At 48.2% G+C, this 24204-nt stretch overlaps 1 protein-coding gene across 2 annotated transcripts in view; it reads left to right on the top strand.

Annotated features, from left to right (window-relative positions):
* Rbm20 (RNA binding motif protein 20) overlaps positions 1-24204 on the top strand; it is a 170985-nt gene that overhangs the window by 113208 nt on the left and 33573 nt on the right. For both annotated transcript variants that reach the window (XM_050147461.1, XM_050147453.1), the window contains exons 2-6: positions 5153-6245; positions 7566-7627; positions 10074-10165; positions 10863-10957; positions 22682-22822. In XM_050147461.1, the coding sequence (XP_050003418.1) occupies positions 5153-6245; positions 7566-7627; positions 10074-10165; positions 10863-10957; positions 22682-22822 (1483 nt within the window). The remainder of the gene's footprint in view (positions 1-5152; positions 6246-7565; positions 7628-10073; positions 10166-10862; positions 10958-22681; positions 22823-24204) is intronic.

Genomic DNA, 24204 nt, shown 5'->3' with positions numbered 1-24204 from the left:
TTGGTCCTTTATTATGTATTGTTTGAAATACACAATAATACAAGAGCCTCAGGTGTGCCTGGAATGTCTTGTGACCAAAGTCATGGGACGGTGGCGGCCATGCCCTTCAGTAAAACAATTCTACAAATCGTAGGAAACAATCTCTGTTTTGCACAAGGAGTCTTCAAGGTCAAGAACAAAACAGCTGTTCATTCTAACATCCATCCCAGGTACACTGACTCTGCTAAATCCCTACAGCACCTCTGGGAAGAGTTCTTTGGTGGCCTTAGCTTCCCAACCTCTTGGATCGTCCCCTCATGTCCTCTGTGCTACCCAGGCTCCTAGCAGGATCTGTTCATCCCCACAACACCCAGGCAGTGCCCAGGCCCACCCCAGCTTCTCTAAGCAGAGTCACCCTTAGTGTCTGGGTGTTTTGGGGAAACCGCATTCATTTCCTGTTGCCGCGGCAATAAAGCACCACACGTTTGATAGTGCAAGGCAATATAACTTTATTACATTTCTGGAAGTCAGGTTCTAAGATCAGCCTCAGTAGATCTAAAGCCACAGTGTCCGCAGGGCTGCCGTCTGCCCAGGCTCTTCAGGGACCTCCCTACCCCTCTTCTTTTGAATTTCTCAAGGCTGCCTATGCTGTTGGGCCCACAGTCTCGTCCTCCGCCTCCCAAAACACCAGTGCATCGTTTTCTCTTTCTCTGGTCCCTGTTTTCATCTTCTCTCTCTGACTCCTGCCCGCATCACGTTTGTGATTATACCGAGCAGGCCTTGGTAACATCCAGGCAATCTTCTCTCAGCTCAAGGTCCTTAATTTAATCACCATGTAAAGTCCTTATAACCATGTAAGGCGACCATGGGCTCTGCAGATTAGAACGTGAATGTCTTTGCGGGGCCATGATTCAATTATCTATCCAATTTCTCTTAAAAATAAGAAAATATTTAGTTATTTTTATGTGTCTGGGTGTTTTGCCTGCATGCATGTCTGTGTACCATGTGTGCGGAATCCCCGGGAGCTGGAGTTACTGAGAGTTATGAGATGCCATGTGGTTTCTGGGCATTGAACCTTGGTCCTCTGAAAGAGCAGCCAGGGAGGGGTCCTAACTGCTGAGCCGTTCTCCAGCCTCTGTTTGGTTTCAAAATCTAGACTTGGAGAGGAGTGTGTTGAAATGCCTGTGCTGTGGCGGGGTGGTGAGTGACTGTACACAGCTGCTCAACGGCAAACTCCATTTAGTAGCTGTGCACTTAGACTCTCCCTTTTGAACTGTTCGAGGTACTTTATCTACATAAAGTATGTTCTGCCCACATCTCCCAACTGCCAGGGTCCATAAGCCACAGCCATTATCTTCTTCCTTATTTTGTTCCTGGCAGTTACCACATACACCCAAGAGTGAGGAAGTCTTCTGGGAAAAAGCAAGAAGCTCCAAGACTCACTGCTCCCCTCCACCCGAGCTTGGTTCTTTACACAAATGAGAAAGTAACAGCGCAGTCTTTATCTGGCTCTGAAATGTGTTTGTATTAGGATTTGAGTGTGGGTGTGCCTCGTGTTCTGGGGACGCTCTTCAAACAGAGCAGTAAAACCTTGAAATAGACACTCCAAGAACACTGTAAGCATATAAATGTCATCCACCCTCCCTCCCTCCCATTCTTCCTTTTTTTTTTTTTTTTTGAGACAGAAGACTCAAACGCAATCTATCCTCAAACTCAAGTACTCAATCTAGCCTTGAGTTACCTGACCCTTCTCTCTCTACCTTTTAAGTGCTGGCTTACAGGTGTGAACTGCCACCTAGCCTGGCTAGGTTATTAACCCTTCAGGTAAAGGGTTTTAGGACTTTTCCTCCACTTCAGTAACAATTCATCTTTTTCTCATCTAAGATTTTAGTTTAAAAGGGCTATTCTGTGTGGATGATTTGTGTGAAATCACTTCTGTGTAAGGTTAAATAAAACTGGGCACAGTGAAAATTTGCAAGATAAAGCGGAAGCTGGAAACATCTGGTTCTTGGTCTGCTTGTGTGCCTGATCTGAACGGTGCGGTTCTGATCGGCTTGCGTGTCTGATCTGAACGGTGCGGTTCTGGTCTGCTTGTGTACCTGATCTGAACTGTGCGGTTCCGCAGCTATTCCCGTATCTGACTTACACACCTGCTGTGTGGGTGGCTTTCCTTACTGGGAGATGCTTCTTCCTCGCATAGCCTTTCAACACCCAAGAGGAGAACTTCTACCAAGAACTTGCTCCAGCCCAGAATTCAAGTTTTAAAAACACAGCTGCCTTCCCTGGGGAAAACATAGCCAACTTTGTGCTCCTCTGGTCATAGCAACCACGTTGGCACCTCATTAGCGCCTTGTTTGCAAGGACAGTCTGTGTGGTGGACAAGGCTGGGGAAGAGCTGGCCCTTTGCTGGCAGGTTTGGGGAAGCTGAATCAGCCTTCTAAGGCTCAGTAGTACACAAGTCGTAACCACGCATCTGACCAGACTATCCCTCCTTTCGGTTCATCTTGACTGCGTCAACAGTTGTTGGCCCCTCTCACTCTGTTCTTGCTGGGTTTGTCGTGCCACCCAAGGGCCCTGCAAAGCTTGGCTGCCACCTGCACAATCCCCAGAGGGAAAAGGCCCAGAATACCATGAGCATCGTTCCTCCTCTTTCCCCATATCTCAAAACGCAGCCAGTCTCAGAGCCCAGCATGATTCCTCACACAACAGGGAAAGAGGAGCAAAGCCATTTTCTTTTAAATCTGGCATGGCAGTGTGTTTTGTTCTTGTACTTAAGTGCGGGTGTGGCTAGTGCTGTGGGATCTCACTTCAAACACGCAAGCAGCCCAGGAGGATGCACACGGGGCCCAGAGGGTTCCACTTTAATTGTGGGGTTGGGGTTGGTCCCACAGGCTGAACCCACTTTCCTCAATCACAGTGAGGGTTCAGAACTCCACCTTCTTGCTTTACAAAACTGAAATGAAAATGACCTATCCAGCATGACCCGTGAGAATGCACCAAGCCCCCAGGGGTCACGAGCATCACCGGGTGAGCTCACATAGTCTCGCAGGCTCTCTACTTCCTCCCAGAGAAACCTAAGCATTCCTCAAAGGAGCACTGGAGAGGGAGGTGTGGCCTGCCACACCCTTGTTTGTCTGCCTTTTTCTCCTCTCCCTAACCCACCCCCAGCCTCTTTGCTGTCTCTGTCTTTCCCTCCCTGTTTTATTATATTGAGCTTTTACTGCCCAGTGCTCGTGACAGCGGAGATGGAAGGACACAGCTGTGTGTCCCTTTCCAGCTTCATCTTCCTAAGCAGTTTGATTGTGCAGGCTGCCTGGTCCATCAATCTGGACTCTAGATTTCACAACCCCATCAGATGCCCCAGAATTCCATTCCACCGGATCCAGAACACATTTCCTGGTTATGTTCATTTTTCACAAGGAGAACTTGAGACCCAGAAAATATGGTTTACCCGAAAGCTTCAACTGTGGACGCCACATATACCGGCTTCTCTGGGAACGTCTGTCCCATGTGTATGCAAGGCCATTCCCGGTTTGCCCAGAAACGCAATAGCCAACTGACATGGGGCACAAGAAAGACACGTGGCAGGGCTGGCTGCTCCCACCTCTCATAAGGTTCTGTGAAAACTGACCAGCACTTTCTACTTCAAATGTAGATCTTTTTCATTTATAATATTTCTGGTCGTTGCATATACTACTTCTTTGTAAAAAGCTGTCTTATTATTTTTGGATCTGAACTGAGGACCAGGATGAAAATGTGTGTCATAAATATATATGTAGTTCATTCTGTGTATAGTTTTCAAGCCAAGAAACATATGGGTTTTCTTATATAATTTAAGTGATAATTTTTTTTGAACCGGTGATTTTTGCCAAATTCAAGATGATACTTATCAAATGGCAGTGATGAACTCATCATTATGGGAGAAGAAAGCGAGAGCCAAGTGTGGAGTTAGCATGTTGGGAGTTAGCACGTCGGAGTTAGCATGTCAGAGCTAGCATGTCGGGAGTTAGTGTGTTGGAGCTAGCGTGTCAGAGTTAGCATGTCGGGAGTTAGTGTGTCGGAGTTAGTGTGTCAGAGTTAGCATGTCGGGAATTAGCGTGTCAGAGTTAGCATGTCGAGAATTAGCATGTAGGAGTTAGCATGTTGGGAGTTAGCACGTCGGGAGTTAGCGTGTCGGGAGCTAGCATGTCGGGAGTTAGCAAGTCGGAGTTAGCATGTCGGGAGTTAGCGTGTCGGGAGTTAGCATGTCGGGAGTTAGCACGCTGGGCTGGAACAGAGCAAGTCTCTATAGATACTTTATGTATTTTTATTATGAATTATGGGGCAGGCATGTGCATTTATGATGATGTGCCTGTGGAACTCGAGAGGACCGCTTGTGAGAGCCAGTTCTCTCCTCCCACCGTGGGACCTGGGGATCAAGTCAGATGTCAGGCATGACAGCAGATGCAGCACTCAGTGAAGCATCCCTTTGGGCCTGGCAAAACTTTCTGAATGTCTTAAATGTTTCAATAATAATGTATACATTCAAAAAGAAATTGAAAATGGTTACTTATGTTTTTGTTATATAGATATAGCATAATTTACTCTGCTCAAACTCTGTCTCCCTATTATTGGATGTTTCTAATTTTCAACCATTAAATAATGTCATAGGGACATTTTCAATTATCAAGTTTTGCCTTGGGATGCATTTTCATAATTGAATTATTGAATCAGAGACTATGACAATAATGACCATGTATTCCAAATCACCTTTATCAAAAATATATGATACATTATCTTTGTCTGTTTTTTGTTCTTTTGAGACAGGATCTCACTATGTAGCCCCGACTGTCCTGGAACTTGCTATGTAGATCAGCTAACCTCAAATTTGAGACATGGCTCTCTCCCGGTCTCCCACAGCTCTGGGCTACCTTTCCCGGCTGACACGTTTTTTTCTACCTTATCTCTCAATGGTGGCATCTGTTTGTAATTTTGGAGGTTTTGCTAGTCAAGCATTTGTGTGTAATGGTTGCTTCCAATCACCAGGGAGACTGACCGTTCTGCCGGCGCCTTTTGTATTGAAGACTTGGGCATTTCCTAACATGTCAGTGCTTGTTTGTAGGATCTATGAAGTGGGGGAAGGGACCACTCACTGTAACCTAGCAATGCATGTGGACCTCTTGTCTCCTTACAGCGCTGCCAAGCTCCTGGACAAGGGCCCCTTCTCAGTCAGCAACCAGAACCCTCTGCTCCCTTCGCCAGCCAGCCTCCAGCTGGCCCAGCTGCAGGCCCAGCTCACCCTCCACCGGCTGAAGCTGGCACAGACAGCTGTCACCAACAACACAGCGGCCGCCACGGTCCTGAATCAAGTTCTCTCCAAAGTGGCCATGTCGCAGCCTCTCTTCAACCAGCTGAGGCATCCATCTGTGCTCAGCACCCCACACGGACCTACTGGGGTTTCCCAGCATGCTGCTACCATACCTACTACCCGATTTCCAGCCAGTACAGTTGCCTTCTCACCCCCTAGTCAGGCACGAGGCCCGGGACCTTCCGTGAACCTCCCCAGTCAGCCCCCCAATGCTGTGGTGGTACACCCCTTCAGTGGGGTGATGCCTCAGACCACTGCCCAGCCGGCAGTCATCCTGGGCATTGGAAAGGCTGGAACAACCCCAGCTACTGCGGGGTTCTATGAGTACGGCAAAGCCAACCCTAGCCAGGCCTACGGTTCTGAAACGGAGGGCCAGACTGGCTTCTTGCCAGCCTCGGCCTCGGCCACAGCATCAGGTAGTGTGGCCTATGAAGGGCACTACAGCCACGCAAGGCAGGACGGCCAAGCTGCCTTCTCTAAAGACTTCTATGGACCCAATGCCCAAGGGTCACATGTAGCATGCGGGTTTCCGGCTGAACAGGCTGGGGGCATGAAAGGGGAGGTTGGTGGGCTGTTGCAAGGTACGAACAGTCAGTGGGAGAGCCCCCCTGGATTCTCTGGCCCAAACAAGCCTGATATTGCAGCAGGACCCAACATGTGGCCTCCGCCTGCTAGCCAGCCCTATGAGCTCTATGATCCCGAGGAGCCTACCTCAGACAGGACCCCTCCTGCCTTTGGAGTTCGGCTTAACAACAGCAAGCAGGGGTTCAGCTGTTCCCGGCGGAGGGCCAAGGAGGAGCAGACAGTGCTGTCCGTGAGGCCTCTGCAGGCTCAGGAGCTGAATGACTTCCACGGCGTAGCTCCGCTCCACCTGCCACACATCTGCAGCATCTGTGACAAGAAGGTGTTCGACTTGAAGGTGAGGCACCCGAGGAAGGCTGGGCCCCAAAGGGTTGACTCTGGGGTACCTGACTTGGTCACCAGGGTCCTTTATTAAAACCATAGGTTGTAGACCCCAAAGGAGTTTCAGAATTAAATCAGGGTCCTTTCAATGCTTTAAGGCACGTAGGAGATTTCTTCTAGAAGCAGAGATCTCCTGCTCCCTTTGAAGGCTTTTCCTCTCTGTCCATTCTAGAAGCTATAGACCCCTTCAACATAGATGCCGTACTGAGTTTGAAAGAGGGTTACGGGCAAAAGATCAATTTTCAGGTTGGAAGCAGATAAACCATTAAGGAAGGCTGCCGACTGTATCGTGTGGAGGGGGAGATTCCCGAGGCGCCCCCCCCCCGGTGGTGAAATGCTTTGCACTGCTGTGAACAAGAACCCACACAGTAGAATGTTTGCTCCAAGGTGGACCGATAATGCAACAAAATATTTCAAAATAACAGCTGACATACATTAAACTCTTCCCATGTGCTGGCGATAACTGTGTGAGGTAGACACCAGAGTTTGTTTTTTTTGTTCTTGCCTTACTGTGTTGAGACTGGGTCTCACTGGGCTCTGGCTGATCCTGGGCCCATTCTATAGCTGAGGCTAGCCTCTGCCTTCCTGAAGGCTGGGGTTATAAGCATGAACCTTCATGTCCCGAGAAGGTAGATGCTATCATTATGCTCTTTTCACAGATCAGAAATTTTAGGCCCAGACATAGATGATGGGACCCAGACTAGAGAGTGATGGAGTAGGGATTGCATTGTGGCTGTGGCCTCCCCCAGTCAGTGTCGCACCAGCCTGCTCCCATCCTGTCCCAGAGCATAATACAGTTCCTATTCTGTGGGAATCACAGCGCAGGGTGTCATGTCACTCAGATGTGTCTCTGGGACTTGAGGGAGACACACTTCCCCATCTCCAGTGTGGATGCAGTGACGGCAGTGACCCTAGTAGGTGCTGGAGGACTTGGTTCTCACACGGCTTTAGACGTCACTATACCGTAGACCAGAGAGAAGCGGGCGGCATTTCCCTGTGGTCAGGAGTCTACGGAGAGGAGACGAGGGAATCTGACTTCAAGTCTGGGTGGTCATCCAAGATGGATGGATACAGGGAATGCAGATGAGGGTTGGCCAAAGGGACTGAGAGTTGTATTGTAGCAACTGGGGTAGGAGGCGGAGGAGAGAAAGGGAGATGAGGTGTCTTTGGTCCAGCCTCTGGGTACCCAGAGCTCCCTGCATGGCTGGTAGTAATGATCCTTGTCCTCTGCCCCCACCCCCACCCCCACCCCTGCCTCTCTGGTCTTCTCATCTAGGACTGGGAGCTGCACGTGAAAGGGAGGCTGCACGCCCAGAAATGCCTGCTCTTCTCTGAAAGGTGAACGCACTCCACCAGACGGTTCCGTGCCTGGGCTCCCCGAGTGTTCCTGGACTAGGCCGGGCGGGCGCAGGGAAACTGCAGAGAACCCAGCAGGGGAAGAAAGCCTGGTCCTCCGGGAACATCCACTTAATGCAAGCACAGGAGCTCCGACTGCTGGCGTGACTGCCAAGCAGAAGGCAATGCTGCAGGGATGGGAAGCGTGTGCCTGTCACTGCCTCTTGGGCACGTTGTATTGCGAATGGAACAACTAGGGGAGACCTCGCTGAGGATGCCTCCTGAGGGGTGACTATGGAATGGGGGAAGCTCACTCCTACCCGACAGAACAGGATTTGGGGGTCTGAAGCCTTGCCACTGTTGTGGACCTGGGAAATAAATATCAAGTCTGGCCAGCACAGAAAGACAGGAGAAAGAGGCAGGCAGGGCCAAGTCCCAGGTCCTGGTCCCTGGGCTGGTGTAAAGACTTGGGTTTTTTGTTTGTTTGATTTTGTTTTTGTTTTCCTGTGAGTGGGATTGGAGCTGGTAGGGGCTTGAAGGAGGGAGCGGTGCACACAGGACCCTGAGAATGAAATGCTGGCTGCCATGCTGAGAGTAGATCCCAGGGTGAAGGCCTACGGTAGAGGTCAGTGAGGAGGAGGTTCTCTGACCCAAGGATGAAGAACAGACAACGGCAAGGCCTCCTGTTGTTCACAATCGCTAAAAAGGGAAAATAAGTGGGAGGCCCATTGGCCAGGAACCGACCAACCAGTGTGGCCTCTCCACACAATGCAGTGCCGCTGAGGTCTCTAAAAGGGAGGAGATTCTGACACACATAATTTTGATCTGTAAATTCCACTCCCATGAGGTATTTTGGAAGCTGAACCGTCTGGGGTTGGTGGGAACGGAGAGTGGGTGTTTCCCAGGCACAGTTTCAGTTTTATAAGGTGAAGGGTTCTGTGACTGTATTTAGCGCTCTTAAACATGGGACAAGCGGTATGGTACGTTTCATGTCTTGGTACCTTACTACGGTTAAAAGAAGTTTTACGAAGGCTCCCCTTTTCTTTGTTGTGGTAAAGCTCATCACAGTCTTACAACCAAGCAGCAGTTAGCACATTCACAATGGTGCTGGTCTCGAAAACATCCACCTATCCCTCCCCACCAAAGCCCCCGGGGACCAATCTGTTCTGCTTATGGGTTTGCTTCTCAAGGACATTTCATGTAAATGCACCCTATAGCCTGGCTCTTTAAACTTACCATATCTTAGGAGGCTCATTTACATCATATCACACAAACAGTATTTGCTTTCTTACATACCAAAAACCACATTTCTGTGTTCTCCATGGTGATGAAGGCTGTGAGCAGCCACACATGAATTTTTATTTATTTTATATTTTTATTTTATTCATACCTTAGTTTCTTTCTTTCTTTCTTTCTTTCTTTCTTTCTTTCTTTCTTTCTTTCTTTCTTTTTCTTTCATTCATTTATTTAAAAGTATATTTTCATTTTACATATCAATCACAGCCCTCCTCCCACTCTCCCCCCACACACACCCAATTCCCCATCTACGCCTCAGAAAGGGTAAGGCTTCCCATGGAGAGTCAACAAAGTCTGGCATATTACATTGAGGTAGGACCAATCCCCTCCCCCCACATCTAAGCCAATCAAGGTATCTCTCCATAGGGAATGGGCTCCAAAAAGCCAGTTCATGCACTGGGGATAAATCCTAGTCCCACTGCCCGTGGCCCCACAGACTGCCCAAGCCACAGAACTGTCACCCACATTCAGAGGGCCTAGTTTGGTCCCATGTAGGTTCCCTAGTTCTCAGTCCAGAGTCAGTGAGCTTCCACTAGCTCAGGTCAGCTGTCTCTGAGGGTTCTCCATCATGGTCTTGACCCCTTTGTTCATATGATCCCTCCTCCCTCTCTCTTCAACTGGACTCCAGGAGCTTAGCTTGGCCCCGTGCTTAGCTGTGGATCTGTACATCTGTTTCCACCAGTTAGTGGGTGAAGGTTCTATGATGATAATTAGGGTGTTGTCATCTGACTACAGGGCAAGGCCAGTTCAGGCCCCCTCTCCACTGTTGCTTAGGGTCTTAGCTGGGGTCATCCTTGTGCATTCTTGGGAATTTCCTTGGTGTCAGTTTTCTTGCCAGCCCCATAATGGCTCCCTTGATCAAGATCTCTCTTTCTTTGCTCTCCCCCTCTGTCCCTCCCTCAATTTGACCATCCTATTCCCTCATGCTGTCCCCCCAGTCCCCTTCATCCCCCCACCCCTCTCCACCCTCCCTTTACTCAGGAGATCTTATCTTTTTCCCCTTCCCAGGGGCATCTCCTTCCAGGCTACACCTGAGTATTTATTGTATCTTTTTTCAATTTTGGGGTATTTTATACATCAGAGCAGAATTTGGGGTCATATACTCGTTTTTGTTTAACTTCTTGAAGAAACTGATTGTCTGACTCTCCTCTAGTGCTGGCCTCCGGTGTATTCTTGCATCAGCAGAGGGGACACTGTGCTCCTCCCCAAACAGCACAGCTGCTTATAACCCCACTGGAAATGAGGGTAAGTGGAAGGGGTTTTCAGATGGCAGCTTGCAGCAGAGTTAACAGTCCTCAGGTTTATATTCCACCGTTGAGATCCAGGACTTCCGAATATGAGCTTCCTGTGTGTACACAGACAGGACTTCCTGGATATGAGCTTCCTGTGTGTGCACAGATAGGACTTCCTGGATATGAGCTTCCTGTGTGTGCACAGACAGGACTTCCTGGATATGAGCTTCCTGTGTGTGCACAGACAGGACCTGGATATGAGCTTCCTGTTCATGTGTAGATACTCCAACCCCAAGCATTGACAATATTCTCTGGAATATTTCAGGCCCTCCGCTGGGCCAGCTACAGCAGGCCCAGAGGTGTAATCTTGCCAAACACTAATAAGCATAGCAAGAGAAAAATTTGAGTTTTCTCCTACCACCTGCGAATTGTGTGTGTGTGTGTGTGTGTGTGTGTGTGTGTGTGTGTGTGTTTGTGTGTGTGTGTGTTGGTTGAGGCAGGGCCTCTCATTGGTGCCTCTGCCTCCCCCACACTGGAATTACAGGCAAGTTCTACCTAGCATGTCTGCAGTTTTATGTGGGGTCTAGTGATGGAATTCAGGTCCTCAGGCCGGCAAGGCAGACACCGACCAGTCATGCCGTCTCGCAGTGACAAATTCCGAAAGTTAAGTTTGTAACTTTCTTTTTAACCTGGTGTCATTTATCATTCAGATTATGCCTCAAATCTTGGAACACCGTACGCAGCCATTCCAAGGGCCTTTGCTCAGTCAAACCCCACCTTTCCTTCGGCTTCCTCGGGGACAAATGTGAGTACAAAAGCATTTCCTCTGTTTACCTCATCATCCCCATAGTGTTCACATCAACTGCCCTGACTAGCCCAAGAGATTTGAGTTGGGATGCAGCTGGGTCTTTGTGTCCCTAGACAGAGGCCAGGAGGGGTTTCAGCCACCCTGCTGCTCTTGAAACACAGAAAACGTTCTTTTGCTGCTGCTTGTTTATGGAGACAGGTCTCACTGTGTGGCCCTGCCTGGTCTGGAGCTCACCCTGTAGTCCAAGTTGGCTGCAACTCATGGCCCTCCTGCCTGAGCATCCCAAATGCTGGAATTGCAGTCATGAGCCACAGGATCGAGCTTTCTTGCCATATCTTCCAAAAATCAAATATACTTACTAGCTAGCATTTCATGATTTTTTTAGGGGGAAAAGTCACATGCTTTTATGTTTTAAAAATTCTCAATTAAAAAATGTATTGCTGGGCATGGTGGTGCTCACCTTTAGTACTAGCATTTGGTAGCCTGAAGTAGGCCCGTCTCTATGAGTTCAAGGTCATCTACGAGGTGAGCTCCAAGCCAGCCAAGGTTACATAGTGAAACCCTGTCTTAGCATACCCCTGGATTATTTATGTGTGTGTCTGTGTCAATGCGAGGCCCACAGAGGCCAGAAGAAGGCAGCAGGTCTAGGCCTGAAGTGGCAGGCAGTTGTGAGCCGCCTGACGCCAGTGCTAAGAATCAAACTCAGGTTCTCTGGAAGGACCTGAAGTGCTCTTAACCGCTGAGCCACCTCTCTAGCCTTAAAATCATTTTTAATATTTTATTGTTGTGGATCCCTTTGGCTGAGAGCGTGATTCTAAAATTTGAGCCTGAAATTGGAAGTGACAAGTGGCTCCAGCTTCCTGGCTCCAAAGGGGACTTCATTAGTGCTCTCTTGTGCTGGTTTGTGTATTTGTGTGTGTGTGTGTGTAAGTGTGTGTGTGTGGTATATGAGGGTGTGTGGTATGTGTGAGTATGTGAGTGTATGGTGTGTACATGTATATATATATGTGTGTGTGGTATATGGGTGTGTGTGAGTATGTGTGTGTGGCATATGGTGTGTGTGTGTGTGTATGTGTGAGCATATGTGGTGTAGCCTGTGAGACTCAGAGCCAGTCCCCAGTCTCCACTTCCCATCTTGATTGCTGAGTTCTGGGATGTAGATGCAGCCTGCCACATCCAGCTTTTGGTGTGGGTTCCCAGGATCAAACTTGGGTTGTCACCATAGCGTTTTTCTAGCTGGGACATCTCCCCGACGGGACAATGACCTTGGTTGTTTGACCTTAGTTTTGTTAGCGGTCTCTGTAATGTGCACTTTAGTCCTTCAAACCCTAAGGCGTGTCTTCCTTTGGCCCCAGTTTAGCCCCCTCTTTCTCTCTTTGGCTTCTGATGTTTATCTGTTATTGACTTTCTGCATGCTATCAAAACCTGCTGATAAACAAAGGCACGTGGCCAAACTCTCCCACAAAGCTCTCCCACAGGGCGTCTGGTGAGTGTTTGAGCCACTGCCTCTGCTTTTCTTTTCTTTTCTTTTTTCTTTTTTGGTTTTTCGAGACAGGGTTTCTCTGTGGCTTTGGAGCCTGTCCTGGAACTAGCTCTGTAGACCAGGCTGGTCTCAAACTCACAGAGATCCGCCTGCCTCTGACTCCCGAGTGCTGGGATTAAAGGCGTGCGCCACCATCGCTGTGCTGAGAGCAGCTGTGGCCTCCTCCTCTCTTCTCACAGCTCTGTTGGGAAGGTCTTCTTGTGCTGTCCCCTCCACATGTTGGCACATCTGTATAAAGCATCAGAAAAGCAAGCTGGGTGGTACAGCTTCTGGGTCAGGAGTGAGTGACAGGCATGGCCAAACACGAGGAACGGGTTTCTATTTATCCACAGTGTTGAGTAGAAGTTCTTTAGGGGAGAGTTCTTGTCTGCAAGTTCACGCTTGAGTCAGAATGGATTTGGTGGTTTCTGTCATTCATTTTCACCTCTCAGAGCCATGTATGGATCCAGGTAGCCTTGGGTCAGTCCGAGGAGAGAACATACAGGACTTTAATTAGGTCTGTCCCTTGCCTTAAAATCAAGTCACAGCTTATGTGATCTGATCCTCTGATCCTTGCCGCTCACTGTCCCCAAGGAGTATGGGCCATCAAGGTACCTTTGTGCCATATGTGGGCTCTCACTCCAGGCACTGAACAAGAGGATGACCATGACCATGACCATGACCAAGCTGGGGGAGGTAAACTGAGGTCAGAGCTTGCACACTCACTCCCCCTTGAGGCTTGGGCACAAGATAAAGAACTGGTATCATTTGAGCCCCTTATAAGGAACTTAGAAGAGGCTGCAAGAGCCATGGGCAGGGCAGTTCTGAGTTTGTCCCAGTTTTCGTTCCCACTCTCCCGTGCTGACCTATGAGCCTATGGCCTTGGAGTCAAGAGTCCTAGATTCAGGTCTCAGTTCTGGAGCTGACAGCCGTGGGGCCACAGGTAGGCCATTTTACTTCTCTGTAACTTCATTTGTTAAACAGGGACAGCAACTCTCCAAATGATGACTTTGAAGGATAGGGAAAATTGCTAGGTTTTCACATGGCTTGCAACTTAATTCGTCTTATGCCTTCCATCTTGGCACATCACACGCAGCCTTCTAGTTCAGTGCCAGAGGCTGAGAGTGAGTCTTGGGATGGACCCCAGAGTGCCCATCACGTACATGGATGATGTATGTATGCAGCAGAGCTTAGTACGTGGTCCTGTAAAGAGCCAGCAGTGGCTGTTACTGGGCAATGAGTGCTTTCTCCCACAGGAGCTACCTTAGAATGGTTTGAAAACCGCTTCGTGCTAGCTGTGACTCTGCCCACTCCCGTGTCAATGTTCTCCTTGCACGGGGCCACCAGATTGTCACATCTGCTTCTCTTTAGATGATTTGAGGTTCCCGTGGAGACCTTTAAATCATGAACATGCCAGGCAAACATAAACCATGTGACAATGTGCATTGATAATGGTTCTGACCTTCTGTGCTAATCCAAAAAGATCTCTGAGGACTACTCCTCCTAACTGGCTGGAGGTGGGGAGATTTTAAAACATCATGCTCTCTACCCAGGCAGCTAGGAGGAGATGGAGACGCCAGATGTCATAAACTACAGCTCACATTTCTGTTGCGCTTAATATGTTCTTAGCCTTCTGCTCCGTGTTAGTTCTTTTCGTCCTCCAGACAGTTCCATAGGTGGGTACTATTACTACCTCATTGGACAGCTGAGGAACTGGGACCAAGAGAGACTTAGTACCTTTCCTGAGGTTACGGTGTTGGAAGACGGAGGTGGTTTAAGGTTCAAGGATCCTTGGATCTGGGAGACCCACCCCTCACCACAGAGCAACACACGCCTGCTTCCAGGTTCTTAGGGGGTTCCTTTTTGCAGTGATTCTTCTTGGTGAATTGCTCTTCCTTCTCCCTACACCTCATCCCACAAGCTCTCCAGGAGGAGGAGAAGCTGAAGCAAATTTAGGGGTTCAGGGACTTTCCCAGCCTTGGGCAGCCATGGAACAGTGTAAAGACTCCAGGAACGTGAGGCATCCGGGTTCTCCTACGCTGCAGCAGCAACTCCCAGGATGAGCGCGGGGCTGGAGAGCTTCCTGTAGCTCCCAACCGGAGGGGAGGAGCCTCATTTGCGGGGCTTTATCACTATAAGTTTTTATGATGTCTTGCTGGTCGCATTACCCTCCCCAGGGATATCTGGGGGATCCAGGACTCCCGCCAGTGCCTACATTCCCAGTACACAATCATTCACTGGAGTCCTGTCAAATGCTGGTGGTCTGTTATTAGCTCATTCTGCCAAGTGGAATCAAAGGAAGGCATATCTCTCTTTTGGGAAATCTGAAATGCAAAAACGCAGACAGCAGAAAACAAGCTGAGGAGCTGAGCTGCCACTGGAAACTCTTCAGCAGCTCCGTGAAGACTCAGGGCAGCCCTGCGGGGAGCAGTCAACTGCTGGCCACTGCTTACAGACACCTCCAAAGACAATGAAACTCACTGAGGGTGGCGAGACTCTGCCAGGCTCCAGCATGAGTTCGGGAGCTTCTTTTGTGTAGCATACGTTTTTCTTTACAAAATATATGCTTATTGGGAAGATTCAAAGTGACAGCCCATCTCAGTGATGGTTACAATGTGTTCGTCTCTGCAATCATGTCTTCTGCTTATATTAGGGCCCTTTCTGTATGAGTCCATTTACATAGTCTTTCCAGGAACATATTCTGTTGAGCAAAGCCAAACATAACCAAGACTCCGCCACAGTGGGACCACTATTGCTTGTGGGACAACAAAAACCCATTGCTACTCTGAAAGCTCTGTTTCTATGCGGGAAGCAAAGTGGCACAGGGCTGATGGACTGGGGGTGCGGAACATATCCGAACTGCCACAAAAACCCAAAACTCCCTCAGAAACCTGCTGCTGCTGCAAACTGGCCACAGCTGGGCTGAATCTAAGCTCACCCGTCTCTGTGCAAGGCAGATTCTTCCTCTCTATATTTATTTTGATAGAGACAGGACCTTGGAGTGACAGATGTCTGCCTTGTTAGTGGCATGCAATTTGTCGAGCGTCCCCAGCCCCTCTCCCTCTATTCAGGGTCCCCAGACACAGGTGTCGCCTTTCACTTAGGCTGAGCTACTTATCAGAGCCATGGCTTCTCCTTGGCTGTCTGAGTCGTCATAAACAGAGTGGTCAGGTTTCCAGAGGGCCATCCAGACTCTTCAGGCTGTAAATAGGTCTCTTGCACCCACTAAAGGCATATTTTGTCTGCGTGCAGCTGTAGTATCATGTGAGTATGCGCAGGCCCCTCCACATTTAGTGGTGGTGTCACAGATGGCCCTCTGGGGTTCGGGATGGCACACATCATTTTAATTTTGCTTTCTCACCAATATCCTGTGTTCCAGGCAGTCACAAATAAGGAAACCGAGGCTCAGGATAGCAGGATGTTTGTAGAAGGCTCCAGGCTTTAGGCATAGGTTGTCCCTCAGATAGCTGGCCGTTTCTAGAACACTTATCTGTTTTGCCAGGCCTTCTGCGTCTGCGGCTCAGAGCACGGCTTTTCCAGTGTCTTTGTGCGTGAGGATTAGCGTGACCCACACTAACTGTCCCTTTCCTGTTTCTGTTCTAGCTCTGTCATTGCTTCTGTCCCTTTAGCCCAAACCACCAGCTTCATTTTCAAAGACTGATACCAAGGAGATAGGGGACTTGGGTGGGTTTTATTTTCTGGGTTTTAACATTTTCTTTCAATAAATCTTTATTGTTTTTCCTTTTGTGACAAAAGTACACCATGATGTAGAAATAATTTTACCACTAACATATTCATGACTAGAAAATCTTACTTTGCAGAGAAAGCAGGAGGCTTGCTTCATTTAATAAATTTAACAAGTTTAATAAGTAAAGGTACTTAAAAATCAGATCACAGGACACAGTTTATTTTACCATATTTTTTATGTAAAAAACTAAATTTAGTTTTTGATTTTTCTATGTGTATGGGTTTTTTTCCTGCATGCATGACTATGCACTGCATACATGCCTAGTGCTCATGAAACTAGGTCAGGGTGTTAGATCCCCTGGAATTGGAGTAGCAGAAAGTTGTGAGCTGCCATGCAAATGCTGGGAATCAAACTGGGTTCTCTTCAAGTGACCAGTGCTCTTAACCACCGAGCAATTTCTGCAGCCTTGTCTTATTTTCCTTTTGAGACAGGGTCTGACTTTGTAGCCCTGGCTGTCCTGGAACTCACTGTATATATCAGGCTGGCCTTGAACTCACAGAGATCCGCCTGCCTCTGTCTTCTGAGTGCTGGGATTAAAGGTGTAAGCCATCATGCCCTGCTAGGGCTGCCATTTTATGTATTTTGTGACTCTAAAGTTTATGGGGATAAAGTTACTCAGAATGGGAACAACCTAATAGCCACAGACAAATCCCTGACCCCAATGAAAGTGATTTTATTCCACGGCAAACCTAGCATGCTTGCTAAACTGCTCGAGAGCGTCCATGGGAGCAGCATCCGTGTCTACTCCAAGTTAATTCAAGATACACAGCTGTGGAAGCCACACCCATCTCTACCTGCCCGTCCTGTTCAGAACCACCACCATGAGGAGCAAACATCTGTCCTTTGTCTCTCTTTATGTGCTCCTAGCACACAACCAGCAGAGGCCCCGAGACTCTGCCATATGAAATGAGGTCACCCAGAGATATCCAGCTGGAGCTCAGATATCGTTTGCTGAAGGTGGAATCTACAATCTGTAGCTGCAGGAAATACTGCTCAAAACCTCTCTGACCCACAGGTCTCCTGCCCTGAGCCATATCCTTATTATAATTCTGAGGTATTTGAACAGAACCTCTTTGAACTCACACACAGGGCCTGTTTCTACCTGCACCGAAAGGCACTGTGAGGCCTCAGAACCTTCAGCCACACGACGGTTTGCTCTTTTCACGTTTCCACCCAGCTGTAAAAGATTTGTGGGTAAACTGAGAAGTCTGGGATCCAGCTTTAGAACCATCAGAGGCAGCAGCACCGGGCAGAAGAGAGCCCCAGCATGTTAGAATACACAGCCTGAGCTACTGATCCCACACGGGGCCAACCGAGGTCAGTGCCTCTCCTAGCTGGTGAAGGATGGTTGTCCTTTCAGCTTGGTAATTAGGGCTTTGGTTACAGCCCTGACACCTTAGCTCTTTTAGAGGTCTGACCTTGGGCTGGAAAATCTCAAGTGCACAGTCACGTGTGTGTCTCCTGGATCCCAGCAGCAGAGCCGGGTGGTGGGTGTGAACTGAGCCCATCAGCACCTCACAGCCAAAAGGCAGGCTGGCGAGAGCCAAGCATTTCCTTAAAATCCATCTGTTTCCACCCCAGAGCTCCTCTTGAAAAAAAAAAAAGATACTTTTTAATATGTTTCCAAGTGACGCGTAAGGCATAAGGGGCTCCCGTAGGACTCTTGCCAGTGTTCACGTCTCCCTTCTCCCCTGCGGTTAACTTCACCCTCCTTTCCTGTGTTTCACCATCTGTCTGTCTGTCTGTCTGTAAGTCAGGCATTTTCTTCCCCAAATCATCATTTTAGAGTAGCTTGGAAACACTGTCATCTTGATTTCCCGAGAATTTGGCTATTCTCTCACTTCATTCCAGCAATACTCTCTCCCACACCCAGGTCATCAGAGCCCCTCCCCCTCCATAGCAGGAGGAGGGGAAGGAGACCAGCGTTTGTTCAGGAGCCTGTTGGAGGCTAGACACTATAGCAGAGCACTTGACTGACGGTGCGGCATTTCCTCTTCTCAAGCAGCCTTTTGCATCGATTTTGTTCTCCTGGATTTGCAGATAGGCAAACCCGGGGCTAGAAAAATCCAGTAACTGGTTCATAGTTAACTACAGGGGTGCAGGGTTAACCATCATCCTGCCTCTGGTGTCAGTAAAGCATGCACTAGCCATAGGAATGTCCCCTAGAGAGACCTCAGCTGCACGCGTCACCTCAGGCTTCTCTGGCACCATGGCAGCCATCACTCCCACAGCAGGGCAGCTGATAAACATGGTGCTGGCCCCAGGAGTGTATCGGCAATGCCAACAGGCTAAAATCACCAGCACCACGCCGAAAAGTGAATCGCCTTGTGGACACGCGTGGCTGAACAGCGGGCCATACCCGGGTGGAAAGAGCCGGGTTTCCTGTTTGTTCTGTCATGGGAAAGTCCTGCACTTTAGGGCTTTGTTTGGCAAAGCTTCCAGGAGGACTGGAATTTTCAAGCTTAGAGACACAAGGCAGAGTTATTTCACATTTGGAAAGAACTTTAGACACATAGCCACCTCCTTTGTTCCAGGTATTGGGAAACTAGTGACGGTAAGGTAAATGAGCCGGTTACAAGCCTGGGTTCAAGGGGTTGGGACTTGAACCCAGGTCCTCTGTCTCTTACATTCAGATTATCATTCGTCAGGAAGCCTCCAGATTTTATATGATGATGATGATGATGATGATTTTGGTTTGGAAATACTTTTAGCCGTCAAAGTTAATGAGTTACCTAGTCATCCTTTTTTACTAATCAAAGACACAGAAACATCAGTCAGATTGTTTCCTGATCATTCTAAACAATATTAAAAGGAAAGCTTGGATGAGTTAAGTCTCACTGGGCCCAACTGACCAAAGAATGATCCATGCATCCCTTAGTGCCAGAATAAGCAGAGAGCAGTATCCCAGAGTATAGCAAGCAGCAATTCTGGACAGGGAAGGAAGTGAGGCCCAAAGGCATTTGGATAGGTTGATGGCATTGGCCTTATTTGAACCCAGACTGCCTCTTATTCGCTGAGACCCAGCTGTTGCTCCTAAGTTAGGTGTTCAGTTATTTTACCTGCTAAGTTAGATTACAGTGTTGCCTAAGAACCTGAAGTGCGGACATTCTTAAGCCCTATCTAACCCGACACCGTCTGAACAGAGTAAGCACGATGCTGTTCTCGGCTGTCAGGACGTCCACGTGCTGTTGGGCACACCCATCACCACAATGCAGGAGCCCCTTCATCCTTGGTTTAACGTTGTGCAGTTTCTGCCACCCAAGGTCAACTGAGGTCTGAGAATATTAAATGGAAGATTCCAGAAACAATTCATAAGTTTATTTGTAGGTTTTAAGTAACTTTTATTATGATATGTTGTTCTAGTTTATGTGGTTATTATTAATCTTTTATTATACCCAGTTTATAGTAGATATGTATGTGTAGGAGAAACTACTGTATACAGGATTTGGAATTCACTAAGAGTCTTGGAAGGTGTTCCTTACAGATGGGGGAATGCATAGTATCATTAATGCCAAAGGCCATTTAGGGCTTAATTAGCGGACCCGAGCTGGGAATGGCCACAGAGCATCCTGCTGCCTGATGGAAAGCTCTTGTGATTGTCAGAGTCCTCAGGGAGCACACTAGAGGTGCCACCCAGGGACTTCCCTACTTCCCTCTGCCTCCCTCTTCCTCCGGCCACGCCCTCTCCTCATTGAGATCTTCCATAGGGAATAGGGCAAATCATAGATAGGTCTATATAAGTCGTTTCAGGAATAGAGCAATAATACTGATCACGTCACCTTTTTTATGAATCAAGCATGGCATGAGTCTAAATTGCATTTAAAATCTACAAAAGAGATAGCAAAGAATTAGGCTGAAGTTTTCTAAATAAAATATCAGCAAAATAATTAAATACATATAAACAATCTGTATTTCTAACAGCATAGGGTTTATCACATCTGAAACCAGACAGCCTTGAACAAATCATGATTTTCATCTCATGGTTCACTCAGAAAATGATCAAGTAAGGGGATTGGAGGTCTATGGCTGAGAAAACCCGTATTTTTTTTTTTTTTTTTTTGGTATCTGGTCGGGAGGCCCCAAATTGAGATAATTAACTAGAAGAACACTAATCTTTCCCAGCATCCAAAGAATCAATGAAAAGTCCATTACTATTTCTGACTGGAGTTCTCAATCCTTTGAGAAGAATTTACCTCAGTGCCTTTGACGGAAGTCTGTAGAATGAACAGGTCTTTGGTGACTGGCAGTTTGGGGGTTTGTTCTCTGGGATGAGTCCTGTGTTTTCTACTGGGCTCAGATAAAGGCCTCTTAGATTGCCCTTTCAGACCGGAGTGAGGACCTAAGGGAGAGATACTGCATTCTGTCCCCGGTCACTGGGCAACTGGATAGGCTGGGAGAGCCATTGCTCAGACTCACCCTGCATGTCTGGCTGCTGTGTTATCCAAGCACGCGTCGCTCGGGCTAGCCACAGCAAGGTCACGGGAGGCAGGAACGTGCAGCGCTGAGAGCCCACCAGGCAGAGTGCCCAGGCTTAACCTTCGGGGTGTGAAGTCAGAGAACTAGCTGCTTCGCTCTGCTCGGGAGTTCTGCTGGATCTGCCTCAGATGACCCCAGCGGGAGGTCACAGCCCTGGCATGTAATAGACCTCCACTCTTCCTCATTATAGAAGGGCTCAGCCTTTGCTGCCCAGGCTCAGACACTCCCCCATGCAGGGAGATGCTCCTCCTGAGGGGAAGGGGGTGCTCCTCCTGAGGGGAAATGTTCCTCTTTGGGAAAGTGTTGCTGTCTGGACACCATTGGAGGGTGGAGTCTGGAGGGGCACCCGAAGCTTCTCTAATTCAAGGTGGAACCATAAAAGAAAATGATAATTGAGTCTAATTGTACTCAGCCCTGATGAGACAAATGAGGGCTTTTCACGGCAGGCTTCCCTAAGCACCAGCCCTTGTTAGGGATGGGGCCTGTGTTCCTCCCTTTCTGTTACCTGGGCGGAGTCAGACCGCAATTAGCTACTGAATTCACCCTATACTGGAGAGGATGACTGTGATGTAGGCTGGAGCACTGCACTGTTTGCTGGGGTCTGAAGACTACGTCCTTCTCTCCCACGGTGGGTTGGTCTCCGCTTCCTGATTCTTGTGCTCCTGGATGTTAGGGCTGACTAATCTTGGACCAAGGCTAATCCGTACACGTCCTCCAGTAGCTTGAATTAGACACGGGTCCTGGCCCGACTGCTGTGTTCCTTAGATCTACCTGGTGGGGAGGGAGGCAGGTTTAGAACCCCAAAGTTTGGTCTTTTATTTGCTGAGAGTATCTGGCTGCTGAGCAGGTTTTTGTTTGAAGAAAGGATCCCCAAGGCTGAAAACGTTTTGAAAAACTGCTGCCACAAACCACACATTGGTGTCGTGAATATCTATGTACCCATATTCTGTTTCAAAAAACCTTCCTGTCAACTTTTTCATCTAATGGAACTTTTTGAAATTGTAAATGGAGCAGTATAAGGGCTGTCTCAAACAGGTTGAGCGTGCCTGTCCTTGCTCACGGTCCTGTTCTGCTCCTCTGAGGGTAACCGGCCTTGGCAGGTTGATACTTGCCCACGCCTTTCTCTGTGTTTGCTGATAACCCTTTCAAAATTTCACTGCAGACAAGGCACAGAATTCAAACATTCCGAGCTGTAGAAGAGAGGATAATGAACTCCTAGGTTCCTGCCACTCACCTCCAACTATTATTACCCTTTAGTTTACCCCAAATCTTATTTTACAGTACTTCTTTTCTCCCATTTCCATATAATTCTGCCTTCCAAAAACAATATTATCGTATGCGTGCTGACTTGCAGCCTGTTTTTCACCAGACAGTTTGTCTTAAAAGTTTCCCATATCAGCACATCGGCTTCCTTTTAATGGCTATGAAGTTTGTCTTAGACAATCGAACCGTCATTTGCTTAGGCATTCCCCAATTGTTGGACATGCAGATTGCTCCCCAAACATTCTGTTACTCCATAAAGTATTCAGCAAATACCTTGTATACATGCACCTTTAAATTGATTAATTAATTAGCTAATTTTTAATTAGTTCATTAATAATTAATTTTTAATCGGGCACTCTTCCAAAAGTGGGCTCTCGGGATCATGGCCTCTATATGTTTTAATTTTTATTTTTAAATATTGAGGAAACCTATCTTCAAAGAGTGTCACAATACAACTCCCACTAACAGTCGAAGTCTTTCCTTAGCTGTCCTCCAGCCTTGTATATTGCTATTCTCTTGACACAGCGGCCCTTGTGTAGCTAGAAGGCAGAAAGCTGGCGCTTTGTGTTTTATCTGTGAACATGTTTCTTTCCTGTGTTGGCCTTTATAAATGACCATTTGGCATTATCTGGGGGAAGATGGCCGTCCGGAATGTTTGGACAGGGGTAAAGCGATGTCCTTTGGAAGGCTCAGCCCTGCCCTTTGTCCCCAGTTTGCACAGAGGACCGGCGCTGGACGAGTGGTGCACATCTGCAATCTCCCGGAGGGCAGCTGCACGGAGAATGACGTCATTAACCTGGGACTGCCCTTTGGCAAAGTCACTAATTACATCCTCATGAAGTCGACGAATCAGGTAGGCCTCCACGTGTGCTCGCTGCGGGACAGGTGACATGCCACAGGGTGGCGAAAGGAGCCTGTAGACATCTTCTAAACAGAAAGAGGTAGAGCGCAGCTGGCTCCTTTGACAGGGTACAGAGGCTTGTGCCGGCACCGCTGTCTTGTCTCCTCTGGTCCAGCAATGCCTGCTTGTGCCGGATGTAAGCCCCTGTGAACTGTCTGGAAGGGAGGGTGTCACTTTAGTATGGGGTGCTCCTTAACATAGAAAAGCTAATTGGCCTCCAAATAAGAGCTGACAGACTCCCGATCATCGCTGTGTTGTGTGTCTCTGGAGCTAATACTACAGTTCCAGTTTCTAAGCCAGTTGCCTGGGTGTGGACCCAGACAAGAACTGCCAGGGAGGTGTGCACATGTGAGGTCACCTAGCAGGAGGACATAGGGGAGCTGAACTCAGGATGCCCCATCAGAACACCAGGGGAAGGTGATGGGTGTCCTGTGCTATACCTCTCAGCCGTATATATATTTTAAACAGAATCTCTCACTGAACCTGGAGTTAGGCAAGCAACCAGCGAGCTCCTACAATCCTCTTGGTCTCTGCCCATCCACAGCATTGGGGTTGCACTTAACTGTCACATGGCTGCTGGGATCCAAACTAGCCCTTTATGGTTATGCAGCAAGCACTCTTAAACACTGAGCCGCCTCTCCAGACCCCTTTGCTTTTGCTTCAGTCACGGCTTTTTGCTTTGTAAAGCTAAAGAATAGGGAATAGGGGGAGGAGTCTTCACTCGGTGTGGGGATGAACTCTAGAGCTGGAAGCTGCAGCGGACCTTCAGTGGTCTCCATTCCTCAGCCTGGAGATGGGATATTCATGTGTGTTTGTCTCAGGAGTCCTATGTTGGGCAAATGTACGGAGTTGGCAAATTTAACATCAAGGCAACATGGCTACCTAGATTAATTAGGTATTTCCCCCATTTGAGAACTGGCAGCTAGAAGTCCTCAACATTTAGATCAAGCAAGAGACCTTAGAAAAGCGAGTGGCGTCATTTGAAACAAAACCCTAAGGAATTCTGCCTTCTTTGTCCACAAATACTTCACAAGACTGTGGTTTAGAAAGAAAGCCATGTTCCTGAAATTAACCATCAGAGAAAGAGGAGGATGAAGCAATGTGAAGGGGAGGACTGGGAGCTCCCAACAAGAACTCCCTCATCACAGGCAGACTAGGCTGGAGGCAGGTCACTTTGGTAAGAGTTGCTCCCTACGGAGGACGGCTATTGTCCCCTAAGCATAGACTGATGGATTAGTGTCTTTGCTCCACTGTAAACCTCTACAGAGAGGGACCAGCCCACACCATTACACACCAGACATAAAACTCTGACAGCCACCGATTTGTGCCAACAG

This window comes from Alexandromys fortis, unplaced genomic scaffold, assembly GCF_014885135.2.
Source record: "Alexandromys fortis isolate MF-2015 unplaced genomic scaffold, M_Fortis_MF-2015_v1.1 scaffold_16, whole genome shotgun sequence".
In the NCBI taxonomy this organism is placed as follows: domain Eukaryota; kingdom Metazoa; phylum Chordata; class Mammalia; order Rodentia; family Cricetidae; genus Alexandromys; species Alexandromys fortis.
This window is presented reverse-complemented; position numbering and strand designations above follow the sequence as displayed.